Here is a 14,763-nt window from a genome sequence, read left to right as displayed (position 1 = left end):
GGTCCGTGTGTCTCAGTTTCTCTGCTCTCCCGTCAAGGACTCGGAACAAGGCTCAGGACAGAGTAAGGAGCATAGACCTGGCCCCATCGGCAACGAGCGCTCCCTGAAGCACAGGAAGGGTTCGGAGGGGGCCGAGCGGCTTCCAGGGGCTGTCGTCCCGCCTGTGAATGGGGTGGACATCCACGTGGACTCCGTGCTCCCAGTGCCACCCATCGAGTTCGGAGTCAGTCCAAAAGTGAGGCATTGATTGGCTCCTTTCTTTTTGCTTTTTAACTTGGGGGAGAAGGTGGATGTCAGCGCGGGGTCATGGATGGAGGTGCCAATGAGCGGTCTTCCAGATGTCCTGCTGACACCAGCGGGGTTGGCCAGTGGGCAGTGGGCACAGTGAGGGAGAGGGGAGGTCAGCATCCTGTCCACACGTGCTGTCAGGAGAGGTCTGGCCATGTTGCTCACCCGGTGAAGACTGCTTCGTGGGTTTTCCGGTTGCTGGGCTGTGGATCAGTGTAAGGCGTGTCTCTGGCAAAAGGTGAGCCAGGCCTGGACTCTGTTCCCTTTTTTCCAGGACTCCGATTTCAGCTTGCCGCCAGGTTCTGCCTCTGGTCCCGCAGGGAATCCAGTGGTCAAGCTTCAAGACGCCTTGGCCAGTAACGTAAGTGTGTGCTTCTGCCTCCAGCCTCCAGCTCTGGTCTCCGCGCTGGCAGGCCCTGGGAGGAAAGAGCCTGGTTGGCTCTCTGACACCAGGCATGAACCTGCCCCAGCTTGGGCATCTGGCAGACCTGGGTCTGGGTCCTGAGACAGTTTCTAGCTAGTGACGTGTCTTTCAAGTGGCTGCTTGAGTGCTTCACGGCCTGTTTTGTGAACTTAAAGTGGGGTGACATCCCTCCTAAGACCTGGTTTGCTTGGCACTCTCTGATTCTGTATCCTTCCAAGTTCCGAGGTCACGTTGCAGAGCACTGGGCCAAGCAAGCTTCCAGACCCTGAGGCCTCTCAGGACCCCATAATGTGCTGGCGGGCACGGCACATCTCAGGAGGAGGGTCTCGCAGTTGCATCTCTGAGCCTTTGTCACGGGGGCCTCTTTCGCAGTCTCCTGGGGGCTGAGGCAGGACCTGGAGGTCTCCAAGCCTGCAGGCGTGCAGCAGCCAGTAGCTTCTGTGTTGCTGGCACATGACTGTCCCTGCTGAAGGGCTCAGGAGGGGCCCTCCTGGGACTTCTGTTGAGGGGATCCGGCCAACCTGTGGGCTGGGCCCCTGGCGGCTGTGTCCTGGTGGCCTCAGCGCCCACTACCAAACATGAAGTGCGTCCTGATGCCTTGTCCTGCTCCTCTGCGCCTGCTTGTTCACGCTTTCCTATCCCCTCCAGGCTGGGTTGACCCAGAGTATCCCCATCCTCCGTCGAGATCATCACATCCCGAGGGCAATCGGCCTCTCCCAGATGTCCTTCCCCACTGCCGACCTCACTCTGAAGGTAAAATCAGCACTGCGCTGGGCCTCACCTTCTTGGTGCTGGAGGTTGTGAAGAGGTGGAGCGAGGAGCCCCTCCCACCTGCCTGCCTCCCCACCCCCTGCCCCAGGGTCTCTGCCTCACCCTGGTAACTTTCACCTCCCCACCCCCTCCACCCCCCACCCCCGCTTCTGAAGATGGAGTCAGCACGAAAAGCATGGGAAAACTCGCCCAGTTTGCCAGAGCAGAGCTCTCCAGGAGGCGCTGGCTCAGGCCTCCAGCCCCCATCCTCCGTGGGGGCCTCCGGCGGAGTCAACTACAGCTCCTTCGGCGGGGTTTCCATGCCACCCATGCCAGTGGCCTCTGTCGCCCCTTCTGCTTCTCTTCCAGGTACTGCTGCCCGGGCCCTCTCCATTTACCCCAACGGAAGTGGGCTTGCCAGCCTGCGCACCACCCCGCCTTGCTTTTGGGGGTCTCTTCAAGTGGGAGCTGGATTCTAGGCTGGGTGGTCCCCCTGGGCTGCAGGTGACTCGCACTTCCTGCTTCCCACCTTCCCTCTTGGGAGGCGGAGACTGGTGACTGCCAGGCACTTCGGCATTGGCCCTGAGCTGGACCTGGGTCCCCCGGGGGCCATGTCACTGCCGCCTGTCAATGAGGACGAGTTCTAGGAGGCAGCCGCACCCAGGAGCAGAGCTCACACCCTTCTGTTGGCTGAGCCCTCTAGCGGTGGTTTCCTCTACCGTTTTTACCGTCACCGTCCTGGTCCTTGTGTTGTTGGTGCCCAAGGGGAGGGGGTGGGGATCGGGAGGCCTTGGCTGCCGAAGTCTCAGTGATGCGATTCCAGTAGATCCTTCTGACCCTCCACTGTGGACTCAAAGCAGGGAGATGAAGAGGCCAGTGACTGAGAGACCCAGGCAGCCCTCAGTTCCAGGGCAGACAGACACTCCTGAGGGTGGGCAGCGTGGACTGGAGCCACCCCTCCTCCTGGGCCCTGGTGCCGTGGCCTCTCCAGGCGCCCTGTGGTGCTGCCGAGCCCAGGGCCCACAGCTGGAGACCAAGCGGGCCCTGCACATGCTCCCCAGGAGAGCGTTCACATGCAACATGTCCCCTAAAGGGACCTCGGAAACACAGAGACCTGATCCCATTCTGCCTCCTTGGGATTCTGTCTCCAGGTAACCACCTGCCACCTCTCTACCTGGACGGCCATGTGTTTGCAAGTCAGCCCCGACTGGTTCCTCAAACGATACCTCAGCAGCAGAGTTACCAACAGGTGATGGTGGCAAGCCAGGTGGCCTGGTGGGGGTGGGGGTGCAATGTCATTATTTTCTTCATTTATTCGTCTTCTGTCTCTTTCTCTGTGTCCTTCACGTGTCTTGCCCAGCACCTGGCATATCACGGCAGCCAGTGTTTGTGGACTGAATAAACGAGAGAGACCAGGCAGAAGAATGGAGCTCAGTGCTCCAGACGCGGTTTAGTTTCCTTTCTCGGAGTTCTTCCTGTGTCCTAGTGAGGGAATTGGCCGATATGGAATTCTCTTTGGCGATCAGTGTCCTTCGATGAAGAAAGGAAAGGCCTGGCCTTCCAGGCCTGGCACGTTTGGGAAGGGGCAGATTCAGAGACGAGCAGTGTTTGCTTCTGCACAGGGTTGGCATGCCTTCAGTGTTACACGGGGATGGCCTCAGTCCCCTGGAGCTGGGTGGGCCTTCTGAATGGTCCAGCACCCCCAGGCCCGTGCGTCTGCATAGACCAGGCCCGTGGAGCTCGTAGGCGAGGCACCGCTCCAAGTGCAGATCGGGACAGAGGACTCAGGACTTGGCCTGTCCTGACCTTGTTAAAACGTGTCCTTAACTATTACGTTCTTTAGTGTAAGGTTTTGGTCTTCTCATAACTGGGTCACACAGCACATGTTCTGCAGGTGATCATCCATTCACCATGGCGTTCTGAGACCCTCCCCTGCTGGCACGCACGCGTGGCTGGGACTCCCTCTCTGCCGTGCAGTCCAGTAGAGCAAAAGGACACAGGAAGGGCGTGCGGGAATTGGCGTTTTGGGCAGCGTTCCAGCTGCCATGGCGAGAGGATCTGGGACTGGGAGGGAACAGAATACAGCTCGGAGGCATCACAGTGACCTTTCTGGCTTCCTCCCCACCCCCCAGGCCGCCGCCCAGCAGATCCCGATTTCCCTCCACACGTCTCTGCAGGCCCCGGCGCAGCTGGGCCTGAGGGGCGGGCTCCCTGTCTCCCAGTCACAGGAGATCTTCAGCTCCTTGCAGCCCTTCAGGTGAGGTGGGCTGGCAGCTCCCAGCCTCATTCCCTTTGTTCCCTTGCCCTGCTGCTCCTCTGCCTGGGGACCACGGGAGCAGGTGTGGGAGTGATTGTGGTCCCTAAGAGTCGTCATCACCTGCGCTGCAGGCCGGGGGGCCTGCTCCATCGTGCACCTCTGCTGTGTGTTCTGGGTCTCCCATCTGGTGCTGTGGGCGTCACACAGGTTCTCCTGTGTCTCGTGCGTGTGTTGCTTTGTTTAACCTGGCGACACTCACACTGGTCCCCAGAGCAGCCCGTGGGTACCCTCACGGACCAGGGCTGTCCAGGCCACCCTGGAAGAAGAGTTGCCTTTGGTCACACACTGATTGCATAAACACTAATGAAAACTGATGAGCAAAGAAAAGGTTTTAAGTACATTTATGAGCCTGTGTTGAGCCACATTCATGGCCATGCTGGGCTGCATGCAGCCCACACACAGCGGGTTGGACACCCCCGATTCTAGGAGGTGGTGAGAAATGCATGTTCTGACTCCGATCTGAGAACAAACTTCAGGGGCAGGGCTGGCAGTGTGTCTGTGCAGGCCCTCTGGGGGTTCAGACCCGCTGGCATACTCACACACTCGAGCCCCACCCCTGTCTGGCTTTTACAGATCTCAGGTGTACATGCACCCCAGCCTGTCACCTCCCAGCACCATGATCCTCTCTGGAGGCACGGCCTTGAAGCCTCCGTACTCGGCGTTCCCCGGCATGCAGCCCTTGGAGATGGTGAAGCCCCAGTCTGGCTCGCCCTACCAGCCCCTGAGCGGAAGCCAAGCCCTGGTCTATGAGAGCCAGCTCGGCCAGGCTGCCAGTCTTGGCGCCTCCCAGATGCTGGACTCCCAGCTCCCCCAGGTCAGGAATTCAGCCTGTCTCATGCTTAACTCGAGGCCTCATTTCATTTTTTTTTTTAAGGTTTTATTTATTTTTGTTTAGAAAGGGGAAGGGAGGGGAGGAAGAGAGGCCGAGAAACATCAATGTGTGGTTGCCTCTCATGCGCCCTCTACTGGGGACCTGGCCCTCAACCTAGGCTTGTGTCTGAGACTGGGAATCAAACTGCAGACACTTTGGTTTGCAGGCCAGCACTCAGTCCACTGTGCCACATCAGCCAGTGCTCTTCTGTTTCTTGCCGACTTACATACTGTCTGTAGGCACTGTGACTGGTCCTTGAGCCGCTAGAACCAGGGCCAAATGCTCAGCCTCTCCTGTGGAGTCCCATCACCTTTATAGCCCTAAATCACGGCCCTGGAGCACTGACCCTCCTGGAGCCCCTCTCCCCACCCTTGGCCTATGAGGCTGGGAAGTGGGGAGAGTCCCCCGCATGCTCGTCGATGCTCCCAGTTCTCCTGAAGGGCGTCTGGTGGCCAACTCTGTCTTCCGGACCCAACCCCACACAGCAGGCTGCCCACACCTCCGTGCTGACACTGCACAGCATCTCGGACTTCACTTGTGCCGACACCACGCCACCGTGGGGTTTTCCCCCTGGTCCGTCAGGCTGTCCAGTCCGTGTCACCTTGGACTCTGCGCTGTCCCTCATGCCACCTCCGCCTCTTCCTCAGGCCCTATCGGCGCTGCGTTTGACAGTGGTCAGAGTCCAGCCTGTGCTGCGCCCACCTCCCTGTCTGGGCCCGAGCAGCCCAGCTCTGCTCCTGCTTTGGACCCAGCACTCTGTTCTCAGTGCAGCAGTCAGGGGACCTTTGAAACCCAGTCTGGCTACCCACCCCCTGAGTGTCAGTACTGTCACTGTCTCCATCCTGCACCCCGTGGTGCGCAAGGCAGAGCCTGGGGCCCTAGAGCTCTGGCTGCCACGTGTCTCAGTGATGCGATTCCAGTAGATCCTTTCACCCCTGCACTGTGGACTCACCATCAGGGAGATGAAGAGGCCAGTGGCTGAGACCGGCGTGGCTCACCCGGCCTTCGGCCCGAGAGTCTCCAGACCTACCCCTCCTCCCACCCACCTGTTCCAGGTGTTAGAAGGCTCTGTTCTTCTGGCGTAACGTGCTTTAGGAGCATCCAGGGGGCTCCGGTTTGCCTCCAAGAACTCTCATGCCCAGAACCCATTGGAGCCCTGTCCTCTCTCTGTATGCACAGCAGTAAAGGGCCGGCCTCTGTGCTGCACAAAGGGCACACAGGTGCCCTTCCCCAGCTCTGTCCCCTCGTGCACCTGGGGTTCACTGCCTGCGCTTTGCCTGCTGGTGCCCCATGGCCATGTCCAGCACATCGCAGCCCTGTCGTCATGTTTCTGGACCTGCCAGGGTCCTGGTGCTTCCCCAGCACGTAATGTGCCTTTCACAGGCCTCAGCTGGGTGGAAGCGAGAAGGGCCGGGGGCACCCACAGCTTTCTGCCGACACAGAGAAGGGGCAGCACACTTCCTGTGTGGCCCTGGCCAGCTCCGCAGTCGCTTCCTCACCACCCACTCCCTTCCAGCAGCAGACTTGCCCCTGCCATCCCGCGTAAAGGTGAGGTGACTGGCCCAGCTCTAATGGGAATCCAGAACCTTCACTGCTGTATGACCGCCTCACTTTAACTTTGAAATAAGAGTCTCAAGTCTAGTGTGTGGTCATTCTTGGGCATGTGTGTCAGTGGTGGTTTGTGGCTTTCTTCCCAAGTCCATGCCTCCTCGTAACTGTCCCTGTTGTCAGCAGCTGACGATGCCGCTGCCTGGCTCCCAGCTGCCCCTGCCTCGGTATGGCTCCGGGCAGCAGCCCCTGATCCTGCCGCCATCCATCCAGCTGCCACAGGGGCAGAGCCTGTCTGTCGGGGGCCCCCGCAGGCTGCTGCCACCCGGCTCCCAGCCTTCGGTCCTTAACACCAGCAGAGAGGTAGGTGTGACTCCTTCCTTGTCTCATCGCCTTTCCGAGTCGGTCAGACTCCACTGTTGTGGCCTAAAGTGCTAGAGGTCTCGGGTGCAACCACCCATCCCCTACTCATTGCGAGGTCCCCTCAGGACCCTGGGGTTGTGTGGGAGCTAGCGGCGTAGACAGGCTCAGGTGCGAGATGCCAGGCACAGGAAGGCATGTGCAGCTGTGGAGGCCGGTGCAGGTGCGGGTCCTGGCGGTCAGACAGCGTGGGGCAGGGATCAAGTTCAGGAATCTGTGATCCCCACTGGCTCCCTCTGTCTGGGGCAAAGAAGTCACGGCACGCCTGGCCAGTCCCCTGTGGTGGCTCACGGGTCACTCTCCCCAGCCCCTTCAAAAAGAAAGGACACCAGCACACTTCCAGGGATTTTCCCTCGAGCCTGGATTCCTTTAGGAGATGCCTCGCTATCCAGAAATTCTCTTGGGTCCTCCTGATGCCTGTCAGCTCTGCCGAGAGCAGGTTCAGCAAGGGCCAGGCTGTCCCCAGGCCACTAAAGAGCAACTTGTGTTCCTGGTCTCTTCAGTCCTCTCAGATGGAGATGAAGGGCTTCCACTTTGCCGACAGTAAACAGAATGTCCCTCCAGGAGGCTCCGTGACCTCAGCACAGACCTACAGGTAAAGAGACACCCCAGGGCTGACGCTGCAGGGCCCGGCGCTCGCTGTAGCCAAGCTAGGTAGGGGTTCAGAAGAGCAGGGAGGGCCTGGGGGGCAGTGTCCTAGGAGTTCTCGTGCTGAACACCTGGTGCTGTCGTTAGCTTCGGGAAAGCCAGGGACAGGTTTGTCTTTAATTGTCATCGAGTGCTCTGGTCAGGGAGCTTGTTGGAAAGGTAGGGAGAGGAACAGCTAACGTGTTCGTAGTGTCAGACAGACCCTGATGACTCAGCTTTCACCCCAGCTTTTCAAAAAGGGTCCAGCAGCTAAGAAGGCGCAGCCCCGGGAGGGGAAGGGTTCCTTCAGGGCTCCAGGGCCCTGCCTCACACAGAGCGAAAGCCCGCTTCTCACTTACTCTGCACTGTCTCCGCCTCCAGTGAGGGTCCCAGGTCTCTCAGCTGGATGCAGAGGTGGCTTTGTGTGAGTTACCTTGTTGGATTACTCACCACATTGAGAAGTCAGAGCAGCTCTGGTTCTGCTGTTTTTTTCAAGCCCAGGAAGCACGTGGAGGTCGGAGAGGCAGCACAATCCCACTTTGGGCCCTGGGGTTGGTGTAGTTGACTCTCCTTATGTGCGGGAGGTGCCTGGAGGTCCCTCCTGTTTGTGCGTGAGTCACAGACACATGTGACTGTCCTTGCTTTGGGCAAGGTCCACAGTGAGGCCTCGGCGCCCCAGCAAGCCCTGATCCACTGAGGGGTGCTCCCGAACGCCAGATTGCCTGGTCCCACCCAGCTTGGGCTTTTGTGGCGTGTGGCATGTGGTGGCTGAGACCTGCCACCTCGTCTGTCCTCCCAACCGCATGTCCAGACTGAGGGCTTTCTGTGGGCCTTCCACGTTCCGTCATCTTTTCTGTTCTTTTCACTCTTTTGGCTTCAGTTATTTTTGTTTGTTACTGTGCTTTATTTTCTGATTATATTTTTTGTATAGTCCCAAACCCCAGAACTGCGAGGCCCGGGTGTGGGCCGCAGCGCAGAGCAGTGCGTCTGATCCGGAAGAGGAAGGAGGCGTGGGGAGCGGACAGGCTGCAGCCCCCGGCAGGGCCCGGCTGCCTCGGGCCGAGACTCTCCCTCGGGCAGACCCAGGGGACTGACCCCCGTGCCGGGGGTCTCCCGAGTCCGGGAGCACAGAGGGGCCGTCGCCTCACACAAGGGAACCACTTAGAAAATACAACTCTTAACTAGTAGCTTCGTTTTGTTGGCGTTTTCATTGGGGTCGGGAACCATGGTGTGTTTATTTATAGAGAAGTGTTTCCAGTTTTTTCTGGAAATGGCCTCTGAGCCACGCCCTGCTGCAGGCCTGCCCGGTCGGTGTCGGGCCGGGGTACAAGGGCCGGGTGGCCCCGCTGTCCTGAGTCCACACACAGTGCTACTCGCACTTTTTGACCACGAAACTTTTTTTTCACACGGCATCTAATTAACACCCCAGAGCAGTTGTCTGGTCAGTGGAACACATTTAGGAAGATGTTTCCGTCTGGTATCTCTCCACTCACGCCCAAGTCCCCCCCTCACCCCGCCCAAACTGGGGAAGCCTGGAAAAGGACTCGGCCCGACTCTCACGTCAGGTTTGGAGACCTCGTGTCTGGTTGCAGACACTTTGGTCCAGACTCTCTGAGCCCCGAGAGATGGTTCGTTGTCTGTCGCCCATCCAGTCCCCCTGCCCCTCAGGGGCATCTCCGTGAGCTGCGTCGGAGGCCCCAGGGCAGCCGGTGAGCTGTGCTCTGGCCGTCGGAGGTCTTTATTTCCGTCCGACGGGAGGTCTGCGAGCCCGCACCGGGGCTGCCGCGCCGGGCTTGACTCCGTCTCTGTGGTGACGTGTGTGTTCTCACCCCCTGCCTTTGGTTTTTTCAGGCCTAGCTCTGCTAGCCCCAGTGGGAAGCCCTCTGGATCAGCAGTTAACATGGGCTCTGTGCAGGGACACTGCGCTCACCAGGTAGAAGATGGCTTTCCAGACCCTCCCGCCCCGGCGCCAGGCCCGACTCCAGGCGCCTAGAGAGAAGGGACTGTCCCCCTGTTTGCATGCTCCTCTTATAAAGAGAGACGTGCCCTAGCACTCAGAGCATGGCGCCAGGGGCCCAGGTCCCTCCTGGCAAAGGCACTCCCCCTCCTGACGGGTGTCTGGATCCTTCCTTGTCCTGCAGAGAAGGGAGGATGCGGAGTCCTCAGAGGAGGTGGCGCTGGGATGGGTCTAGGCCCGTGGCCGGGACGCGTGTGCGTGTGAGCCTGCGCGTGCTGGCTCTAGTGAGTGCTGTGTCTTGCCTTGGTCGTGGTGGGGAGGGGTGATGGTGGAGTGCCGTGCTCCCGTTCTGTCACGAAGGGGGTTTCTCAGTGTCACGCCATCGAGCACTGGTCCCCTCTCTGCCACTCTAAGATGTGACGGGCACCAGCGCCCAGACCCGTCGATGTGGGTTTGCAGTGCTGCGGTGCTCCTGGCTGGTGAGGGGGCTGGGCCGCGCTCTCCCTCCCGCAGGCCTCTGGAGGGCCGCTCCTCCAGTTGCTTGGGTTGAGCTTCTGAAGCTCTGTTCCAGAGATAACAGCACGGTGGGGACAGAATTGAGGTGGGTCCCTCTGAGACACTGCCCAGTACAGACCTGCTGATCTGTGAGACACTGACTGGGAGCCTCAAGGTCAGGCCCGGTCCTGGACAACGGTTCCCACCAAGTGCGGGTCGGGGGGAGTCACCGGTCTGCCTGGAGGCCCCGCCCCCAGCAGACAGGTGGGCTCTGCGGGACCTCTGTTTGGGCAGGGGGCACAGTGGTTTGAAAAGCTGCTTCCAGACGTGCCCCTCAGAGGCCCGGTGTCCTGCCCCCCTGAATCACTGCAGTAAGCACCCACAGGAGGGGACAGAGCAGTGGCATTCGTGCCCTCTCCAGGAGTTCCTTCTGGGTCTGCCTTCCACCTGAAGATGGGCTCCGTGGGGGAGCTCTTCCGTGTGACTCGGGAGCAGGGCGGGGCTGGGGCAGCTATGGGCCCAGACTGCCGTTTCCGTGTGAGGGTAACTCCTCTGTCCCTGCTCCTCTGTCCAAAGGCAAAACCACGAGTGGATGAAAAACCCAGCCTGGGAGCCGTGAAGCTGCAGGAGGCCCCCTTGGCCGCCTCCCAGATGAAGCGAACCGGAGCCATCAAGCCTCGGGCAGTGAAAGTGGAGGAGAGCAAGGCCTGAGGACGGTGCCGCCACTCGGCCTCCCAGGGCAGGGTGCTCTCCAGGCTCAGCAGCCTCTCGTCTGGTCACTGGCTCGGTGGAGCTCTGTCCCTTCTCCTCTGCACTCCCGAGAGCTCTGACGTCCACCCAGCTTGCTCTGTGGCTACGTGGCGTTGACCTGCTTGCTTTAATACACACCAACAGCAAACGACCCCTGTCCTGCCTCCTTCCCACCCCAGCCGTGCCCACTGGCGCCTCGGCCGGTGCAGGCTCGCCCGCCTCGGGCCTGCTCCTCGCTGGGTGTTTTTGCTCAGTGCTGCCTTCTGTCCCGCCCCTAGCACGGCGGCGTGGCAGCGGGGTCCTTTAGTTTGGAGGGTTTTGTTTTGAAAAGCAGTTAAGGTTTCCACAAAGGAGAAGGGAAAATGAAACGCAAGCTATTCTTGGTAGCTGAACTTTCCTAAGTTCTTCGTCAGCCTCTCTCTGACCTCGTCTCATACTCTAGTAGCTTCGTTAACCTCCCTCCTGTTAAAGTTGGTACCTCAACCTCAAGAGACGGCCTGTGTGCCCCCTCCTCTCTCTCTCTCGGTCGGTTAACCCGTGAGGGGGTTTGCAAAAGAAGCGGGGTCACGTAGTCCCCATCACAAACACCCTCGTGTCCAACTGTGTGCTTCGGAAGTGGTGGATTCTGGCCCCAGCCTGGTGACCACAGGGAGCTTATGGGCAGCCCAGTGAGGTTGATGGCATTTTCAGCATAAGAATTAGACAGAATTTCTGTCCCGGACTTGCTGATGCCCTCGGGTATGCTGACCGCTGGCCCCAAGGTGACTCACCGAAGCAGGGAGTCATGGCGTTTTCTAGTTGGGCCTGATGTGTGAGCGACAGCACCAGGCCCCCAAGGCGTCTCTGCTCCTGGGGCTCCGGCCCCTGCAGGGGCTGCTCCTGCACACACACCACCCCCCGGGCGCCCTCCGTAGTGTGCCCTCCTCTCTTCTTCCTCACCCCACCTCTTCCTCAGCCGAACGCCCCTGTCCCTCTGCCTCACACAGCTTTTGATGGGAAACCGTGAGGTCCCCCAGGACGGTCGCGTGTTGGGGCCCGCGGGCTGCAAGGCTGCTTGGGGCGTCCGATCGTCCTCTTCGCTCCAGCTGAGTGGAGCAGCAGGCCGGGCAGGGCCGAGGGGGAGGCCATGTCACAGTGTGACCAGGGTTCCAGGATGGCCGGGGCAGCTTCTAGCAGGATGATCGCTTGAGCCATTTCATGCTGAGTTTTTGTTGTTTTCAGAAGAACTAGACTCACCCAGAATTCTGTCATTCCAAGGAAAGGGAAGGGGAAAGTTCAAGTTTCACACACGCCCTTCCAAGGAACTAATTGGCCATTTACTGAAAGGGGTTGCTGCCGCTAGTTCCATAGAACCTGGCCCCGAGGACTGGTGGGTGGGGATGTTCACTGTCTGTCACCACAGGTGTGTGACAGATGATCAGACTGAGTTTCTAAGCTCTGCATCCATTGCAGACCACGGGGCATGAGACGCCATGAGCAGTGCTGGGGGAACTCAGACTGTGTGGCTCATGCTTTAAGGGTGTGGGGGGGCGCAGCCTCCTGGCGGAGTCCCCGGGCACCCCCCACGCAGCATCTGGAGAAAGGGCCAGTTTCTTGGAAGACGCTTTAATGCTCAGCCTGTAGCTTTCAGCGCCCCCTTTCGCTGCCATTCTCCGACCTTCTTACTGGCTTCTTTCTTTTCTTTTCATCCCTACATCTGTACTCTGACCTCCCTTCTCAGGCTGCCCACTTGACAGAGTGGCCTGCGCTTGCCTGCCCCTGGAGCCCATCTGCTGTGCCCCTTCCCCGCAGGTGGGTGGCTGGCGCCCGCGGCCCAGCCTGCAGGAGACCCACAGGCCCCGCTGGCTGTGCTCCAGGACACCCCGCCAGGCCCCTCATGCTCGATTCTGGTGCCCACTGTTTGCCCACAGGAAAAAAGGTTTTCTCGTTTTGAAATTCCACAGAACAGTCTTGAATGCTGTTAAAACTCAAACTGTTCCCTTCAGGTGATCCTGCCATCAGAGTGGCAGTACTTCTGTTTGAGAAAAAGTGAACACAAAGGTGTCACCTGTTCTCCAGCCCTTTCCTCCACCCCTGTATTTTCTCCCCCATCCCAATAAAAACAGGAAACACTAGACTTTATTTATATGTATTGATGTTGTAGGTCTAGGTGAAGAAAAAGTAAATGTTTCACTGCTCTATTTATATATAATGTCTGAACTGTTCTGTGCAGGAGAGGCCAGGAACTTGCATGTGACGTTCAGTGCTGTCGCCGACTCCGTGCCTCCACGCGCAGCCTCTTCCCACGGAGACCCAGGTCTCCGGTGGGACATGGGGCGGAGGGGGGGCCGCGGACCTGCCCGGCACTCCGTCCCTTCCTTGGTCTGATTAAGTGCAGTTTTTAGTGCAGAAATGTTTTAAGGTGCAATCTCTTCCTTTCGCGTGGTTTTAGAGCCAAGCTCAAGGTAGTAGGACTCTGGGTCTTATTTTGGTTTCCCGCACCCCCTCTTCAGAGCGCAAAGCCACGCAGAGGCCTCCGCCAGGATGTCCTGGGGCCTCTGGCGGGAACGGGTGGAAAACAGAACTTAACCTTCGCCGCTGTTGAGATGGGGGTGGTGTCAGCCTGCGCACACACCTTTACCTGCCCACGTCACCCTCCCTTCTGACGCTGGCAGCTTCGCCCTGGCCACCGACTGTGCAGCCACTGCGTCGCAGCCGCAGTGTGTCTGGCGTCATCTGCTCAGTGGAGTGAAGTCCCAGAGTGGGGGGGTTCCCGAGAGGCATCGCCCACCCACTGAAGATCTCTCTGCTAGCTCTGTTTGGTTTGGTTTCCTTCACTGTTGCTTCCCCTTTTCGTCCACATTACTGTTTTCAGACTTGGAACTTATACACTAACGGCTCTAGGTTCCTTACGGAGGAAAACAGGATGACTTACACATTCAGAAAAACCTGTTTGTCCAATCCCAAAGCTGCGGTCATTCCAGCCACTTCTAGGAATACTGGGGTATGTTGTTCAACATTGGCATCCGTTCTCTCCAGCGATGCCCTCGCCTCCTGTCTTCTGGATCTGCCTCCCGGATGGTTGGTGGGGCTTGTGACTGATGCTCAGAGCCAAGGAGGCTGAGGGTGTGCACGGCCGTGGTCAGAGCTGGTCCATCATCGTGTGGCAGACTGGTACAGCCCCTCCCTGCCGGTCGGTTTCCCTCCTCCAAGTAGTTGCACGTTGCCTCTCACCTGCCCTCGTCCCTCTCCACCTGCAGAGCAAGCCTGGGTTAGCAGGTCTGCGGAACTGGCCTTCGACGCCCAAGGGTGCTGCTGCAGTGTTTGTGCTTTGTCGTGGTCTGTGATGAATGGGAACGCGGATTTCAGAAAGCCAGCCCTTCCTGTTTGAAAATGTGAGACGGAACTAAGACAAATAGGTCACCCAGGACAGAAACGACTCGGTGTTGGGGTCAGACCCCTTCTGTCCTCGGCCATGTTCACCACCCGGACCACCAGTGCATATGTGGCTGGTCATCTTCCAGGCGCGACCGGCCTGCTGTCACCGTCCTCTGCCTGGGCTGGGTGGCCTCCACACGGCAGCGGGGTCCCGGGGCCCCGCCTGCAGCTTGTTACAAAGCCTCCAAGGGGACGTGTCTACAAGGCTCTATGTGGATGACCCTTCCCCACTGTTTAAAGGGGACACGCACTGTAAGCTTTGACCTCATGCCTTGCATAGTAAAGAGAGTTTGGGGTTTTTTTGAGAAGGTTGGTTCTGTTTCCTTCTGTTTTTTATTTTGGCCTTTCCTCTCTTTGTCTTTTCATGTAGACCAGATATTTGAAAGGGCAGACGATGGCTAAAGGTGTAATGTGCAGCTTGTTTATACATTATTTCTGGGGCGCTTGTACCTTGGATGGGAAATGGAATATCGGGTTCACCAGGCCCTGGGGCCACACTTACCCCTTCGCCCTTTCCCTCCGGTTCAATACCTATTGTTTCTCCTTTCAAATATGTGATTGTACTAACTCTTTCCATATGAAAGAATTCTCCTTATTTAAATAAAAAAAAGTTTAAAAAAAGAAACCCTACATCTGAACATGCTTTTTCTGAGGCTGTGTCCCCCTCAGTTCTGCCATTTCCTTTTCAGCGGGTCTCTTGGCCGAAGCAGTGTGGGGGAGGGGAGACAGCCTGTGGGGGAGGTGCACCTTCCAAACGGGCGTCGGGAGCAGTCTGCGCCCTCTGCCCCGAATGGTGTGGGAGACGAGCTGGCTTCGTCTGCCCTCCCTCCCCCTCCTGGGAAAGGCCAGTGGGTGAGAGGTGAGCATTTGCTTTGTTCTGTTCAGCTGCTGGGCCTAGG

General features: G+C 58.7%; 1 protein-coding gene and 2 non-coding genes across 10 annotated transcripts in view; all 3 read left to right on the top strand.

Annotated features, from left to right (window-relative positions):
* PRRC2B (proline rich coiled-coil 2B) overlaps positions 1–14,489 on the top strand; it is an 82,120-nt gene extending 67,631 nt beyond the window's left edge. For 5 of the 8 annotated variants that reach the window (XM_053667848.1, XM_053667847.1, XM_037158524.2 and 2 more), the window contains 11 exons: positions 38–235; positions 563–649; positions 1,361–1,465; positions 1,639–1,831; positions 2,614–2,711; positions 3,595–3,719; positions 4,353–4,593; positions 6,385–6,561; positions 7,122–7,213; positions 9,097–9,178; positions 10,274–14,489. In XM_053667848.1, the coding sequence (XP_053523823.1) occupies positions 38–235; positions 563–649; positions 1,361–1,465; positions 1,639–1,831; positions 2,614–2,711; positions 3,595–3,719; positions 4,353–4,593; positions 6,385–6,561; positions 7,122–7,213; positions 9,097–9,178; positions 10,274–10,408 (1,533 nt within the window). In that variant the 3' untranslated portion in view covers positions 10,409–14,489. Of the gene's footprint in view, positions 1–37; positions 236–562; positions 650–1,360; positions 1,466–1,638; positions 1,832–2,613; positions 2,712–3,594; positions 3,720–4,352; positions 4,594–6,384; positions 6,562–7,121; positions 7,214–8,176; positions 8,433–9,096; positions 9,179–10,273 lie in introns of those variants that run through there. The other 3 variants (XM_037158527.2, XM_037158526.2, XR_005084351.2) reach the window with 3 other exon arrangements.
* LOC119059040 (small nucleolar RNA SNORD62) lies at positions 2,266–2,350 on the top strand. The gene has a single exon (XR_005084354.1). It is a non-coding gene; the product is annotated as a small nucleolar RNA SNORD62 (small nucleolar RNA).
* Positions 5,551–5,634, top strand: LOC119059041 (small nucleolar RNA SNORD62). The gene has a single exon (XR_005084355.2). It is a non-coding gene; the product is annotated as a small nucleolar RNA SNORD62 (small nucleolar RNA).
* Positions 14,490–14,763: the final 274 nt, after the last annotated feature.

This window comes from Artibeus jamaicensis, unplaced genomic scaffold (genome assembly GCF_021234435.1).
Source record: "Artibeus jamaicensis isolate MK-2021 breed Jamaican fruit bat unplaced genomic scaffold, CSHL_Jam_final contig_471, whole genome shotgun sequence".
Lineage (NCBI taxonomy): Eukaryota > Metazoa > Chordata > Mammalia > Chiroptera > Phyllostomidae > Artibeus > Artibeus jamaicensis.
Note: the sequence above shows the minus strand (reverse complement) of the source record. Positions and strands in the feature narration are given on the sequence as shown.